Source organism: Trichechus manatus, unplaced genomic scaffold, assembly GCF_000243295.1.
Source record: "Trichechus manatus latirostris isolate Lorelei unplaced genomic scaffold, TriManLat1.0 scaffold00215, whole genome shotgun sequence".
NCBI lineage: Eukaryota > Metazoa > Chordata > Mammalia > Sirenia > Trichechidae > Trichechus > Trichechus manatus.
In genome coordinates, this window is record NW_004444151.1 from 3,657,626 (window position 1) to 3,675,357 (window position 17,732).

A 17,732-nucleotide genomic window follows, 5' to 3' on the forward strand; every position below is an offset into this window, starting at 1 on the left:
ACAACAATGTCCATTTCAGTACTCTAATAGCAAAAATTGTAAACAACCTACATGTTCATCAAGAAGAGAAGAGATAAATTATGATGTAGTATAAATAATAAATTATGGTATGGTATGGAATATATGTGTGTGTGTATAACTGCTACACACACACAGATCTATTTATTCAAATGAGTGAACTGGAGATCCAGGATCATATTCATATGAATTTAAAACATGAAAAACCATACTATATATTTCACATATAGTAAAATAAATAAACGAAAACATGCATGAGGATAATAAACACCTAAATCAGGCCAGTGGGGAGGGAGGGAGGGAGGAAGGAGAGGGCTAGATACTTCTCTTCATGTGTATTTGCAAAGTTTAATTTCTTAAGTTGGGTGGTGGGTACATGGATGTTGATGTATTATCTTTTTCTTTTTTGTATTTCTTAAAATAAATCGGCACATAATGGACAAAGGCAGGGAGAAGTGAAGTCCACATGTTTCCTTGGCAATGTAGACAAGGAAGCAGGGCCTGCCTGTGTTAGGGAAAAATCACGCAGACGACTGCTCTACTGAGACAGGGGTCAATCAGCCTTGAAGTCTTATGACATTCCTTCATCCATTTGAAAAAAACAAACAAAAGGCCTTCCAGTCCACCTTCCAATCTGAAGGGATTTCGATGTCCTGGGCCTAAGGCTGGATCACCACATGGAGGGGAGGCGTTGGAACAACGCAGAGACTGACTTCCATCGCAGGAGGTCAGCCTCTGCAGCCCAGGGCCTCAGCAGTCAGACTTTGTAAGTTATCTTTGTTTTCCCTTGAGCAAGAGGAGACTATGCTCTACTCCCCAGCTACTCTTGAGGGGAGACCCCAGTAGGAGCTGGCTGAGTCCCCAGGGCCTGCTGCCAACAGAGAGAAAAGAGGCCCTCATGATTCTCCAACTTTTCTCACGTCTCTCTGCACCCATCTCACCATATCCATATAATTTGCTTTTTGTATCTTAAGAGTTAAGAATCATAGCTCACCTGAATTTATTTTGCTGATTACTGATACCGTCCCTGAAGATTTTCCAGACAAACCAGAACTAGACCATGGATTAGATGGAATAAAATCCTTGCCTGGATTTGGAAGTATGCCATTTCTTATATTTATTCCTAATAGGGAACAAATAATTATAAAATATAAAATACATATTTAACCTTGCACCCGACTTCAGAGATGAAATTAATGCAGAATCCAATTAATCAAAATTTCCTGTTATGCAACAATCAAAGCAAAATTGACTGTGATGGTGTCATGTGATAGATCGCAGAGGAAAGATGCTGTCTTTGGCAGTGTTGCGTGGGGGGAATAGTATATTGTCTCACTTGTAGGTAGCCCGAGAGAGGTCTCCTAAGCTTCTACTAATGTATCTGTCTTGACTCCCTCTGGTGTTCACCTCGGCTTCAGTGCTCCCAGACATTGCTAATCTTCCCCCTTCACAGGCTACTTCTTTCCTGCCACTTGTCCAAACTGTTCTCTAACCCCCCAGCTCTGCAGCCCTCTGCTCTTCTCTGCCTGCACTCTGTCCCTGATAGTCCATTTTCTCACCTCACCTGGACCGTCATAGCCACCACATCTGATGACTTGGGTCTGTACCAACAACCCTCACCAGCTAAAACATGGCTGTTGAGTGAACGCACCATTACTTTAACTGCAAGACACACCCCAACACCCCACTTTCCCTCTAGACCTGCTCACTCTCCCTCTTACGTGAGGTGTGGCAGCTATTTTTCAGAACAGAAAGACGAATTCATCTTTTTTATCTTTCCCCTCCTCCCCTAGAGCCGATCAGAAATCACTCTCCTATTCACCCCCTGCTCCCTTTTGCCTGCGGTCACTGTTGTTTGAGTCTTCACCACTCACATTTGTATCACTGCTGTACCCTGTCCTCTAGTCTCTCTTCCTCAGGCCAATCTTCTTAAGACCACATGCCAGTCCTGATAAAGTCTGGTAGTATTTAGAAGCAAGGAGGTTAATGCATCAGCAGGGCCTGCCATTCCCACCTCCATCCCCTCACTGTGACCTCACCTCAGTCCAAGTCCATACCCTCACCCGGAGGACTGCTACAGTCTGCTGAGCCTCACTCATTCGGCACTTAGATGTAAATAAAACCATGTCACTCCTCCAATTACAACCCTTCAAGAGCTCATGAAATAAAATCCAAATTTCTTACAAGACCCCAAAAGATATGGCCCCTGCCCACCTCTCCAACATTGCCTTATATTAACCAAACCAGTTGCTGTTGAGTTGACTCTGACTTACGGCGACCCCATATGTGACAAGGCAGAATTGTGCTCCATAGGGTTTTCAATGGCTGATTTTTCAGAAGTAGATCACCAGGCCTTTCTTCTAAGGCACCTTTGGGTGGACTTGAACCTCCAACCTTTTAGTTAGCAGCCGAGCACATTAACCATTTGCACCACCCAGAGACTCCTCATACTACAGCACCTTTCTCTTACTATGCTCTGGCCACACTGGCCTCTCTGCTGTTCTCACAGGCCAAGCCCTTTCCTGCCTCAAAGCCTTTGCACTTGCTCTCTCCTCTGCCTGGTGTGCTCTTCCCTTTGCTCTCTGCATATCTGGCTCCTTCTCATTCTTTGGGGCCCAGCTAACAGTCACTTACTCAGACAGAACTTTCCTGACAATTCTATCTAAAGCTGTGCCTCTTCCCCCATTCTATCATCCTTTATGTTACTTATCACTATCTATAATTACCGTGTTTGTCTATTTGTTTAATGTCTGCCTCCCCACCCCTAGAATATAAGCTGCACGAGGGCGAGGACATGGTCTGCAGGGCTGCTGTATAAAGCTATTGTATAGACTATGATATGGATGGAGCCACACAGTGGCCCTGCTTGGCTGTTTTGCTTACCATATTCCTAGTAGCAAGCACACAGTAGATGCTCAATAAGTATTTGCTGAGTGAATTTGTAAATGAATGATTGGCTCATGTTGTAAAGCTTGGAATACAGAGAATCTAGAGAGAGACTTGGGAATTTACCAAATAGTAACTTTTAAACTTAACCCCTGTAGTACTGCCCAGATGGTGTGACCAAGCTTGTACCTCCTGGCTTCCTAAAACACACAGGACTGGCAATTTCTTCTAAACTGTGGTTTGCTGGAAAGGCCTCATATACGCTGCCTAGCTCTTGCCAGTTCCTCCCTCCTCAGAGGTTGGATCTGGTCTCCTATGCTAAATTTCTTATCTTAGGCACTATATAAGACAAAAAATATGAAGCCCGGGCTTCAGCAACTGTTTCTTTGATGTTCCTACCAGTTCTGAAGACATATTCCCAAGTATTTGCCTTCCAAAACAGGATCTTTGTGAATATGTGATTTCAAGGAAATAATTTACTATCAACAATCAAAGTAAAGACAAGGCATTTCTTTACTTACCAGGCAAGTATCTCGAGTGCTTCAAGTAGTGCTGCTTGGCTGCGGACCTCAAGGTGGGCGTGTCTCGCCTCTGAGAGGAAGTCTGGGCAGGGGCACTATTTCCTGTACCCACATGCTCAGAGGGCTTCAGGTCCAAAACACTTTCAAATCTGAATCAGGACAACGTGTTTTAGGTCAGCACAAGTGAGTAAGCATCACCAGATATGTGAAAAATAATCTCACAAACCCCAGATCTCGTCCGCTTACACACATCAGCAGAACACTTGCCTGCAGAGAGTTTCATCGCTCTGTCTTTTCTTGTTCTTCAGGTCAATCCTGGTGAGGGCTGGACTGAAATCTAAGTCATCCAAGTCAGCCCAATCATCTGAATCCTTTGTTGACCTGGAAACAAGACCCCACCTTCTCCTACTCTTTGGCTTGATCTCACCATTTTTGTGTTCCAGGCCAGCTAGGATTTTCTGTGTATGCAAGTAAAGAGACAAAAAAGCAATACCTGGCATTAATGGAGCTCATTCATGAGTAATTTTCATGTGAACCTCCTTTGTTATACAAAGGAAGATCCCTGTCATATCATTCCCCAAGATGCACTGCTTGTCTGAAAGGGCAATCATGGAAAACACATCCCCAGCCCTTCTGTGTCTCGTCCATCGTGACAGATTTCATTGGTTTGCATCCAATGGGGTATGAAGTTGTATAAAACAAAGATTTTTTTAAAAAGGAATTTAAGATGCTTCTCATATATGAAGTGAAAAGGAGAATGGCTGGATTCTTACTTAGGTCTCTCATTCTCATTCCCTGAAAGAGTTAACATGATTTACACTGTCATACGCAGAGATAAGAGAATGTGGTTAAGACATCAGTCAACCTGCTCTTTTATAGAGAACAATGTAAATAAGTTCTTCCTTGCCTTCACAGCAGACTACCCAGTAAGACCTGGATATGTTCTCAAGTACAGAAATAACTACCATAGGAAATTTCCTAACATACTATTTTCAAATTGTAGATTGGGATAAAGTTAACAGCCTAGAGAGATCATCTCTGCAGCCTCTTTCAGTATCTCACATTGTGCTAGCTGGGAGTCAACATTCAGTGAACACTGTTGTTGCTGTTGTTGGGGGCTGTCAATTCCAACTCATAGCAACCTCATGTGACAGAGTAGAACTGCCCCGTAGGGTTTTCTTGGCTATAATCTTTACAGAAGCAGATCACCAGGTCCTTCTCCTGTAAAGCTGCTGGGTGGATTCGAACCACTAACCTTTTGGTTAACAGCTGAGTGCTTAACCGTTGTGCTACCAGGGCTCCTTCAGTGAATACTAGTTGACAGAAAATGTATTATTTTTGCATAAAGGTGTTAGAAAATAGATGGTTCATACAGCATCACAAAGCTTATGGTAACTAGACTCCCCTGCTGGGTTATCATTTTATTGAATCTGTTGAAAGCCAGACTAAGAGGAGAAGAAAGATCTGGGCTCAGAAAGGAACTGCATTCATATGAATAACAGTCTGTAAGTATTAGCATGGCATTTTATGATTTTCAAAACATTTTCACAAGCATCATGACCCTTAAGGCTCATGATCAATCCTGTCTGGTAGGCAAGACATGCATTATGATCTTCCTTTTACAGACGAGGAAACTGAGCCCACAGGGATGAATAATAATGACTAACAATTTATCAAGTGTTAACTAGGCGCCAGCTACTAGTCTAAATTATTTTCTAGTACTAACTCATTTAGTCTTCAAAACAATTATATGAGGTAGGTACTAATATTATTCTTACTTTACAGATGTGAAAATGAGAGAGGCCAAGTAACATGTCATCAGGCTACTAAATTGCAGAGTGGGGATTTGAGACCCCGGCAATTGCAGAGTCCAGCTCTCAACCGCTACAGCACAGCTGCCCCCATAAGTAGCACCGTTATGAAGAGACAGAGCCAGAACCTGAATTTAGATCTTCTTACTCCAGAGCCAAGGAGCCCTGGTGGCACAAAGATTAAGCGTTAGGCTGCAAAAGGTTGGTGATTCAAACCCACCCAGCAGCTCTGTGGGAGAAAGACCTGGTGATCTGCTCCCATAGAGAGTACAGCCAAGAAAACCCTATGGAGCAGTTCTGCTCTGTCACATGGGTCACTATGAGTTGAGAATCGACTTGGTGGCACCTAAGCACAACAACAATCAAAAGCCAAGGCTCTTTTCACAATTCCATGTGATTACAAAGATAAATCTATTATAATTAGACCTTACAAACTGAAAAATACTTCACACAGTAAGTGGGGTGAGAAGAGGAATAAGTCAGACACAAAGCCCAGTGGTGACTCTCCATGGCTTACCGACTGAGGGTTCTTGTGGTGGAGGGATGGGAAAAGCAGCGGGCTTGGCTTGTCTTCCTGGAGATGGCTCAGGTGATCTGCCCTGGAGGCCTCTGCTTTGTAGGGGTACACGAGATGTGGAGGGGGCTGGCTGGCTTGATGTTGCCGTGAAGAAATCCGTGTGTGTGGCTTGACTGGGGGTTGGGCAGGAGGGACAGGTTTAATGTGAGGAGGTGGGCCTGCCTTTTCCAGAACGTCCTTCTGTGGTTTTCCTGAATTTTGGAGGTTCTGGGTGGTGCTGCCCAGTGGGTGCCCGATCTGAAAGTAAGGATATCTAAGGGCCTGGAATGACAAATAACGCTGCTTTAGGAGAAAAGTTTGGCCAGGAAGGCTAATACCATCAGGATTACTGGGGTCTATTTCATGTGACCAGCTTACTAGTTTCTTAGCCCAAAAAAACCAAAACCCATTGCCATTGAGTTGGAATCAATTCTGAATTGTGATGACCTCATATGTTACAGACTAGAACTGTTTCATAGGGTTTTCTCAGCTGTAGTCTTTACGGAAGAAGATTGCCAAGCCTTTCTTCCATGGCACCACTGGGTGAGTTCAAACCTCCAACCATTAGGCTAGAAGTTGAGTGCAAACCATTTGTGCCACCCAGGGGCCTTTTTTAGCCCAAACTAACTATAAAACAGATTCATGACGAAATGCTAAATAGTCTTAACTCAAAGATAATATACTTAAAAACATTCTCCAAACACAGATAGATAGAGCCGTTTATTTTTATGTGCACATATATGGTGATGTATCATATGGATTGTATTCCAATTTTCAAAACGATTATATTGTTTAAACCTTTAACTACACACGATATGTTTCAAACTATTTTAAGTTTATATACCTTATATAGTACACCTTTAGTGGCATTTGATACTATTTTCCACTCACACTACCAAATAAAATACTTCACACGAGACTTGTAGAAATTATTTAGTTTGGTAGAACTTCATAAGAAACCTATCAAATAGAAGAAAATGGAAGAAAACCTGACTAGCTGTTGGTCGTTTCTTGGGATCCCACTGAAGCATGTCTCTCATGAGCTGAATTGCTTCACTGCCAGCATTTGGAACCAGGGTCTTTAAATTATTGGGTACACACTGGGGCCAGCGGAAGTTCATAGCACTTGAAAGTTGGTAGCCCTCAGGCCAGTCGGTCTGAAAGAAAAAAGATAGAAGATCTCACTCAGCCAATCACTGCGACAGGAGTTTATATCCAGGCATGAGTGCCCATAATGGAGAGGCAATCATTCTGTTACCATACCCACATTCACTACTGTGGCACTGTGTGTGATTAAACAGAGGGGTATACTAATAAGAGATGAAAAAGAACATGAAGGCTGGGTAATAGTGGAAAACATCATGAGTTTGCCACCAACTTTATACCCTTTACACAAGAAAGTCCATCTCTTTGGGTTTGAACCAAATTAGACTTTTCCCAACTGTGTTCCATGGGACAGAGCTTTTGGAAACTATTAACAGATATTTTTGTGAGGAAAACAAAATTCCTTGTTCCTGGTCAAATACATCTGTGAAAACTTACATAGTATTAATCCCCATCTTGATGATTCAAAACATACATTAAGGTTCTGAGAAGTCCTGCAGTAGGGAAAACTGCTTTACCCAGTCTTAAGCTCCCCAGTTTCTCATGTGTTGTACCTATGAGACCCTAAATGCTAGAACAAATGATGGAAAATGCTGAACAAATGGTCTCTAGGGCTCCTTCTGGTTCTAACATTCTATTATTTTACAAAACACATCCTGATATAACTGCTTCTCTCTTTTTTTAAAGCAAAGTAGCTCTATGTATAGCAATCCCACTTATTCATTCACTTAGATATTTATTGCGTGCTTGCTACATGCTTAGTGCTGTTGGGTATCCAAAAGAATCCAGTAAAAATCCTGCCCTTAAGGATATTACTGGCTAAGAGAAAAAATAAGACATTTATTGAAAAATAATGATGATACAGAGTAAAAGGTGACAAAGGTCACCAGAGAGGTACAGATACAAGTATCCAGGAGAGGGAGAGATTCCAGCAGGGGACTCTGGACATCTTGTTGAGGAGGTGGCATTAGTGATCCATTCAAATGATTAAAACATTTCTTATGCCAGCAGTGGAACTAGCATACACATAAACAAAGACAAATCTTTAACTGAATGAGCTTATGGTCCAGGAAACAGATATGTACACAGATAATTGCATTAATGATATTAATGACACAGAACACAGCATGCATGGAGTAATATGAGGGTCTAGAGCTTCTAAGATCTCAATAAGTTCAGGCACAGCTTCCTAAATGTGACACGTGAGCTGGGTAGATAAGACTTTCTTGTGTAAAGGGTATAAAGTTGGTGGCAAACTCATGATCTTTTCCACTATTACCCAGCCTTCATGCCGACCAAGGGGACAGACAATCCAGGCAAAGAAAATGGCACATGCAAAGGTACAGAGGCGTAACAGGCAGAGTGTACTTAAATAGTTGGGGGGAGTGGCAGGAGAGAGAATGGCACGAAAGGCTGGGTCAGGCAACTTGTGCCTTGCATGCCATGGTAAAGGCTCTGGACTTTAGGGTGCATTTGATTCACTGATTCTTAAGCAAGTATTTACCGTAGACTTAGTATGTGCCAAACACTGTTCTAGGCACAGGGAATAAGTAGTGAGTAAAGCAGAGTCCCTGCCCTCATGGAGCTTCTATTCTAGGGGTGGGCAAATAACTACCAAATAATTAAGTCTATGGAGCCCTGGTGGCACAGTGGTTAAGAGCTCAGCTTCTAACCAAATCCATCAGCCACACCTCGGAAACCCTATGGGGCAGTTCCACTCTGTACTATAAGGTCTCTATGAGTTGGAATAGACTCAATGGCAATGGGTTTGTTTTTTGTTTTTTTATTTTAAGTAAGTCTATAACATAATGAGGTAGCCCTGGTGGCACAGTGGTTAAGTACTCGGCTAACTGAAAGGTCAGCAGTTCAAACCCACCAGCTGCTCCATGGGAGAAAGATGTGGCAGTCTGCTTCTGTAAAGACTACAGTCTTGGAAACCCTATCGGGCAGTTCTACTCTGTCCTACAGGGTCGCTACGAGTCGGAATCTACTCGCCGGCAGTGGGTTTATAATATAATGTCAGGCAGTACTGCCAGCTATGCAGGAGAGTATCTTAGGTGTGCAGAATGGACTGGAGAGTGTTAGACGGGGGCAGGAAGATCAGTGAGGAGGTGACAATGGCAAGTGAAAAAGAGGGAGGTCAGAGAAACAGTGAGAAGGTAGATTACAGAGGGGCCTTGGAAGAGAAGTGGAATTGGGTCACGTGAGAGATGCTGACTCCAGGCAGAGGGTGTACATGCAGAGGCACAGAATGGAGGAATTCCAGGGCATATAGCCAAGAGGTACACAGTGGGGTAAGGAAAGGGAGTTAAGGCAGCTGGGCAATGGTGAGTCAACAAATACTTTTAGGAGGGGAGGACAGTACCAGAGCTGTTCTTTAGGAGGATGAACAGGCCTCAGACTGAAAGATACTAGAGGGAAAGGGCTTGAAGGCAGAAAGACTGAGAAGATACTGCCCAGACATGCGTGGGAGGTCATGGCCCAATCTGTGATGGTGGCAGTTGGTCTTGAAAGGATGAGACCCATGTGAGAGATGTTATGCAAGGAGTGTCAACAGGATTTACCGACTAGCTGCTTGGATTAGGGCAAAGGGGGAGTTATGGGTAAGAGAGAAGGTAAAGCAAACACTCAACCTGAAAGGCTGGGGCTCTGGGATTATGATGGACCCAGAGACAGAAATGGGGAATTAAAGAAGGAAGCTAGTTTGGTGGCCAACAAAAAGTAATTTTTTTCAGATGTGTTTGTTGAGTTTGAGGTGAGAGTGAGAGAGTTAGGGAGAAAGCCCATAGATAATTCTAATTATGTGAATAGAGCAATAAAAAAAGGATGTGAGGGCTACAGATTACATTTAGCAGACTTCTGAATAGATATAAACGTTGTAGCCATGAAGCTCTGCAAAAGAGGTGAGATGACACAGAGAAAAGCAGAGGCAACCATCGATTAAAAATAAAAAATAAAAAGGAGCTGGTTGGAGAGACACGGGAAACCCAGGGTGGAAAGGGGGAGTGTGCTGTCACATTATAGGGGTTGCAACTAGTGTCACATAACAATACATGTGCAAATTTTCGTATGAGAAATTAACTTGAGCTGTAAACTTTCACCTGAAGCACAAGTTAAAAAAATTAAAAAAAAAAAAATTATTTGGGATTTAAAAAAAAAAAAAAAAAGCAGAGGCTACCATGACATAACATAGCATAATTAAGAGCAGAAGGAAGAAAGGAAGCCAGCAGCGTCAGACAGCATGGGCAGTGGAGAATTTATGAGGCCAAAAGGAAGATTCTAGACTGAGCAGATGATCAACAGTGCCAGTGCTGCCCAGGGGTTGAGGAAAGAGTACAGGAACCTGCTGGCTCGTCTCACAGACCTTCTTTCATTCTACATCATTACCTTTTTCGGTGTCCCCAGCACTTGGCAAATTTTGAATATGGTGTCAATTTCACTGGCCCCAGGGAAGAGTGGCCTCAGAGTGTACACTTCTGCCATGATGCAGCCCACGGCCCAGATGTCAATGGGGGAGCTGTAGTTGGTAGACCTCAGGAGCACTTCTGGAGCCCTGTACCTGGGGGGACAAATGTTAACTGCTCACCATTGCTTTCACTGGTCAGAAATTAAATTAAGTAATATAGCCAAGTCTCAGAAAGAAAGTTGATACATTTCTGTTTTCTATCTAGTTCAGTGTGGTTCACAGACTTATGGAGGAGTTGGCAACTGCCATGGCTGCTATGGCAAACTAGTACTTCTCCATTTCATAGTATTTCCGTACAGGATTCTTCCAGCTGTCTTGCAGTATCTTTGAGAAACACACGCACACACACACACAGAGAGAGAGAGAGAGAGAAAGACAAAGAGAGAGAGAACACAACTTGCTGAATGTAGGCTATTTCTTGGTCATGGCAAACTGCTTAAATCAAATAGCGTCTCAAAGTTTTAAAAATAGCAATTAGCTGGTTTTCCACACAGGTTTATGGAGAGTGTGATCTTTTACGTAACTCTTGGGAAAGTATCCTCAGGAAGGCCTGTATATAAAACATTATTTATATTATGAAAAAGCATAATGGGTTGCTTTTTCATATTAATTACAGCATAAGCTTTTAACCTCATACAATGCCAACCTACCAACAAATACGTGTTTCCAACTGCACTGCTTCTCTTAGTGAAAAGTTAATACTTGTGACTCTAACATTACCTTCAGTATAATGGTATCGTTTTTTTAAAAAATGCAATTAAATAATTGTGAGAAAAACAGTATGCACCATCTGGTAGATACATAGTCTGTGTATGGAGGTCTTGATCGGATTTCTCGGGCCAATCCAAAGTCTGCAATTTTCACAAGTTCAGGTCCCATGCAGAGGAGGTTCTCGGGTTTTAAGTCCCGATGGAAGAAGCCTGTGGAGACAGTGGAGAAGGAGTCAAAGGTAGGTTTGCTCCTGCATTACTCTTCGCAGCTGTATCACTCTTTTCATAACAACTATAATTTAAAAAGTAGCCTGGCACGACACAGAAGGCTCTACATAACCATCCTGCTGATAATGTAGAGTCCTTTGGGCCTCTCTACATGACTTCATTCATTTTCCTTTGATGAATTCAAAATGTAAAATCATTCAAAATTTGATCTTGGTAATTTTTTTCTGAGAGTAAAAACTTCTTTTAAAATAACAATACTCAATAGCTGATGAGGCTGCTTATGTACAATCAGACACTTCATGGGATTTGGTTCCTTGGTTTACAGGTTTAGGGTCATGGTTTCATGGGACATCCCACTTAATTGGCTTAATAACGTGTTTAGTTAGTTCTATTCTACCTCCTAGTTGGTTGCATAGTTCCTGATGTCTTAAAAGCTTTGCAAGTGTCCATCCAAGGCACAACAATTTATTCACCTGGAGCAACAAAGGAAGGAGAGTCAGGAATAAGAGGATAATATGGAATGTGTGGCTAATTGCCTCCATGAACAACTGCCTCCTTTGCCATGGGACTAGAAGAAATGGATGGTGCCTGGTTACCATTACGGAACATTTTGATCAAAGATTCTGTAGAAGAATCCTGATCAAAAGGGGGAAAATGTAGCACAGAATTTAAAATTCTTATGGACTCCAGCTTTTGAAGCCACGGAGGCTGGATGAACACCTGAAACTATTGCCCTGAGATAATCTTTAAAACTTAAACCAAAAATATCCCCTGAAGTCTTCTTAAAACCAAATAAGTTAAGCTTCACTAGTTAAAAAAGTCTGCCTTGAGCATTATGCCCTTTTAAGATCTATGTATATTTGATCATACTGACAACAGTAACTCAAAAGATTAGATAGGAACCTTAGGGGGCAGTTAGTTTATGTTAATGGGGGAGGAACAACTCAGAAAAGGAGAGTGAGAATAGTTATATAACTGGAAAAATGTAATCAATGTCACTGAATTGTACATGTAAAAACTGTTAAATTGGTATATGTTTTGCTGTGTATATTCTCAACGAACAACAGCAAAATAGATAAAATTCTAAAATAATATATCAATACAGTTATGGGGTAAGATAACTTTGCGAAAAGAAATTGTCATTCCAGGAAAAAATATCATTCCTACCCTGCTCAAGTCAGTCAGAAAGAATTTGAGATTAAAACCATTTCTTATGGATACTGAGAAGTGATACCACAGCAGAAACACGTATCATTTTTGCTTAAAAAATAAAGGATTTAGGAATATGACCTATCTGCTCATATCTGAGATTCTGGGGAGCACTGCAACAAATGTGTAAATGTTAAATATTTACTACTTTGCCTTACAAAGAAGCACAAAGGTACATCTGCAGCTCACATCATGAACTACATCAAATGGGAAGCCTGCCTCAGCTATGGCAGAGCCCTGGGGATTCATGTAGAAAATATGCAACATGGCAATCTTGAGAGTATCACCAACACAGACAGACACCATTCTATGTGACTCTAAATCTCCATGAGACATCGATATTGGAAAAACAACTCAGATAATACTGCTGATAGCGTTATTTGTAATGTGCTATCATCATCAATGTTGTGAAAGCTGGATTCCAGTTAGCACATTATGGGAGAAATTAATCAGCATCACTGAAGATCTACACTGTACCTTAAAAACCTCTATCCTGATAATGCTCAAATCTGTATCTCTAATGTGCCTTCTCTACCCTTCTCTAGACCAATGTCTCTAATAGGATATAAGTTGGATGTTACTGTCGTACCCCAATCAACACGTCCAAAATCTTTTTTCTCCTCTCCCAAATCATCTCTTTTTCCTGAATCTTTAATAAGATATCCCAGTACCTTGTAGTTACATTGGCTCCATCCTTCTCCAGTCTTGGAACTGTGCTGCATTTTCTATTAAAGTATCTCACATCTGGCCATTCCTGCTCTTTCTCACTGCTCCCTCCCAAATCCTTGCCTAGCCCTGTGTGGTGCAATGGATTGCTTTTAGTTGGCCTTTCTTGTCATGATCTTGTGACTTCCACCAAATGACTAGGTGGGGCTATGCAAATGAGGTGCTTGTGGCCACCAAGGGGATTGGACAACTTGCTAATAATGCAAATAAGGTGTATGGAACCCTAACTAGGGGATTGGTCAGTTTTGCCATCCCGCTAGGCCTAAGTGAGCCAACCCAGAGGTGGACGGGGGGGACCTCACTACCACCAAGAAGAGATGAGAGTGAAGCACGTCCTTTGGACCTGGGGTCCCTGTGTTGAGAACCTCCTAGACCCAGGAGATAGAGAGCTGTAACATGGAAGACAGTGAGAGACAGTGGTGCAGCGGTCACAAGAACAATAGTGGCATGAAATGGCTGCTGTGGGGCTTGCTGACCCATGGAACTAGTAGCTTTGTAACAAATGCCTGAGCAGGGCAGAGGTGAGACCAAGAGGCTAAGAGACTGGAGAGACGCCTGCCTTTGGGCATGGCTCAGAAGAAGCTGTCCTGATAGAAGAAGAACTGTATCCTGAGTCGTTTCTGATCCCAGGTTGTTCCCTGTTACTTCCCTAATAAACCACTCAATTGTAAGTACACTTTGTGAGTTCTATGAGACATTGCAGCAAATTACAGAACCCAAAGACTGCAGGAGAAGAGTAGTTGATATTAGAGATGGAGTGGTACAGCAACTTAGAAAAGTTGGACATTTGGGACATCTTTAACCTCAGCCTCATAGGAACCAGCTTTGTGCTGATCCTTATAAAAGAAATTATTCATTTACCCTGCATCACCACTTTATAACAGGTTTTCCTTATACCAACTTCTCCTAATTCTCACTCATCCTGAGAATTTAAACACTGTCTTTCCCTTGTCATTCTCCCATCCAGACCAGAAAAATCTTCAGTGGCTCCTTTTTAGTTTTTAATAAGCCTGAACTCCTTTCATTCAATATCCTTTCATTCTACCCAAAAAGATACACATATTTCCAATACTTATCAATATGTATAAATTGTGTTCTCATCAGGTGAAATTCCTCATTTCTTCTAGGGTTATTGTACTTATTCCCATTAATAATGTATGACCCTAGTTCCTTTCTATCTACATCAATCCCAATCTTTGGCTCCTTCAAGATCTGTTTCGAGTTTCCCCTCCTCCATGAAGCCATTCTAAGGTACTAGCCACCTTCATTCATTCTTTCTACCAACAAATACTCATGGAGAGTCTGCTCCAGGGCTGGTACTGGGTTAGGCTTTGTGGATTCAGAAGCAACCCAAATGGACCTGGTTCTTGCCTTCACGGACTTTATAGGTCCTCCCCTCTGAACTTTTGAGTACAGTTGTATCGTTTTCATGTATGTTAACATTTTCTCACTACTTAGATGGACTCACTGTAAGGGTAGAGACCACATTTATATTTCTTCTGAATGCCTAGCATAGTGGCAGGCACATGGTAGTCTCCAAATACATTCTTGTTGTTGATTGAACAAAGTACTGGGATAACTTTGTAGGGAACATGAAGGAGCTTAATGGTGACAAATCTGTCTGAGCCCATCCAGGCAGGGGCAAGAGACAACAGACCAGAGCTGTTGGGATGGTAGAAGGAAGGAAATCTCACTAGAGATCAACAGAGAACTGAGAGAGAAGAGCGATGACCCTGAAGTAGTGTGATTGGGGGCGGGGGGAGGTAATGTGGCCTCAGAGCTAAAAGTCCACATCACAGAGAGTTCCAGAAGGATTACATTTATTTTCCAAAGACTCTCTCTGCTCTAGGAAGGGGAACAGGTGATTGTGGTGTGGCTATATGTGAAAATGTACTAAATGTTGTATATTATGGAAAGAAGTTCCAACTGGATAGCATTATGGCATAATGAGTCTGCAAGGTGAATGCCTGGTTAAGGTGGACAAACTGAATATAATTACAAAGCCTGGAACCCAGTGTGCTTGGAAGGGGCTAAAGGTACAGAAGTGATCACATGCATTCAAGAGCACCACTAGAGAAAAGAGGAAGTACTTCCTTCCCACCAACAAGACTGCTTCTGCTTCTATTTTCCATAACCCAGGGCATGGATGAGAAGCCCTGGTGGCGCAACGCTTAAGAGAAATGTTTGTGATTCGAACCCACCCAGCACTCTGTGGAAGAAAAGACCTAGCAACCTGCCTCCATTAAGATTACAGCCTTTCTGTTCTACTCTGTCACATGGCGTCACTATGAGTCGGAATCAACTCCATGGCACCCAACAACAAGGCATGGATTAGTACAAAGGAGCTAGACCTGGTTTAGATTAGAGATAAGCACACCATTTTGCTAGTTTTAGAGCATCTATGTATATATGTGCTATGGATTTAATTGTCCCTCCAAAATACGTGTTGTAAATCCTAGCCTCTATGTCTGTGGTTGTAATCCCATTTGGGAATGGGTTATCTTTGTTATGTTTATGAGACAGGGTTAATGTAGGGCGTAGTTTGAGTCTTTTTTTTTTTTTTTTAAAGATATAAAAGAGATTAAACAAGCAAGCTAAAGAAGCAGAGATAGGGGGAAGAGAAATGCCAAGCCACATGAAGATTGACCAGGAGCAGAAGCTCAGAAGAAACAAGGACTTTCCTCCAGAGAAAGCCTTCCTCTAGATCCAGCACCATGAATTCAGACTTCTAGCCTCCTAAACTGTGAGAAAATAAATTTCTGTTAAAGCCACCCACTTGTGGTATTTTTGTTATAGCAGCACTAATACCTAAGACAATATGTATGTATGTGTGTTTGTATGTATATATATAAGTATGTATATGAAAAAGAATACATTTCATTACTTCATTCTTGATCCTGCCATTGTATATGTGTGTGTATGTATACATGTAGATTGATAGGTAGAGATAGATAGATATAGATATAACCAATAACCAGCTGCCATCGAGTCGACTGACTCATGGTGACCCCACCTGTGTCAGAGTAGAACCAAGCTCCATAGGGTTACCAATGGCTGATTTTTTGGAAGTAGATCAGCAGACCTTTCTTCTGAGGTATCTCTGAGTGGACTCGAGGTACTAACCTTTCAGTTAGCAGCTCAGCAAGTTAATCGACTGCACCACCCAGGGATTCCAGATACAGATATATAGATATAGATATAGACACACCTAATGGCCTTCCACATACCAATTCCTTGAAGCATCTTAAATTAATAATGAACTAAGTCTTAATTATACTAAGAACTTGACTTGAAGCTGTTAACTGAACAAATGTAAACAGTACTTCAATATTAGTCAAGAAGGGCCTTTAAAATGAAACAAAAGCATTTCTGATGTGGACAAAATTGGATGGCTTATTATCAGCCTAATTAAATAAAGATTATCAACGCCCACCAGAATGGGTGATGTCTGCTCTATGACTTGGTATAACTGAGTCATTGTGGTTGGACATTCTGTTCTTCAGAGCTCCCTGCAGCTCCCAGAAGGCCTGATTGTATGCTCTCATCTTGGAACTGGCTTAAGAATGTGTAAAGATGTAAGTAGTTAAGAGTGATCTTTTGTCGATGCATCTATAAAGAATCCCACAAACCCTGAAAATATATGAACTATGATACCATGATCTCTCTTGGTAGAAACTGAAAGTATTAAAAACAGTCCAGTGAAAAAAGAAATGACAGACATCATTTTCTTACTGAACAGATGTGAAAACTGAGTAAACGGGTAGTGGTGGTGGTGGTTGAATTATTCACAATCCTACCAAGAAATGTGTCATAGCTGATATACTGTCAAGCTCTACTCTTTCCCTCTCAATCTGTATAGCAAAATCTTGATTTGTGGTTTTGGTCCTAAAAATCTAAATTAACTCTCCCTCTCCTTGCGGACTCCTCTTCCTCCTTTCCTGTTGTTGTTAGTTGCCGTTGAGTTGATTCTGACTCATGGCGACTCCATGTGTGCACAGTACAACTGCTGCATGAGGTTTTCTTGGTTGTAATCTCAATGGTAGCAGACTGCCAGGCCTTTTCTTCCACGATACCAGTGTGTGAGTTGGAACCACCAACCTTTAGGTTAGCAGTCGAGTGCAAACTGTTTATACCACCGAGGGACATTTTCCTCTTCTAGCTGGGCTAAATTATTGTTTCTAAAGGTATGTGGCACTTCCAAATGGTACAACCGTTTTTGGAAAATGATATGGCACTTCCTCAGAAAGCTAGAAATAGAAATGCCATATGATCCAGCAATCCCACCCCTAGGAATATATCCTAGAGAAATAAGAGCCATCACATGAATAGACATATGCACACCCATGTTCACTGCAGCATTGTTCACGATAGCAAAAAGATGGAAAAAACCCAGATGCCCATTAACAGATGAATGGATAAACAAACTATGGTACATACACACAATGGAGTACTATGCAATGATAAAGAACAATGATGAATCTGTGAAGCATCTCACAA

General features: G+C 41.8%; 1 protein-coding gene across 2 annotated transcripts in view; it reads right to left on the reverse strand.

The window, feature by feature from the left end:
* The window catches only part of CILK1 (ciliogenesis associated kinase 1), a 73,971-nt gene that overhangs the window by 14,052 nt on the left and 42,187 nt on the right, over nt 1-17,732 (reverse strand). The window contains exons 6-12 of one of the 2 annotated variants that reach the window (XM_004388727.2): nt 11,150-11,282; nt 10,284-10,455; nt 6,782-6,949; nt 5,754-6,074; nt 3,693-3,883; nt 3,426-3,574; nt 1,013-1,141 (exon numbers count right to left, since the gene is read on the reverse strand). In XM_004388727.2, coding sequence (XP_004388784.1) covers nt 1,013-1,141; nt 3,426-3,574; nt 3,693-3,883; nt 5,754-6,074; nt 6,782-6,949; nt 10,284-10,455; nt 11,150-11,282 — 1,263 coding nt within the window. The remainder of the gene's footprint in view (nt 1-1,012; nt 1,142-3,425; nt 3,575-3,692; nt 3,884-5,753; nt 6,075-6,781; nt 6,950-10,283; nt 10,456-11,149; nt 11,283-17,732) is intronic. The other variant, XM_023742662.1, reaches the window with a different exon arrangement.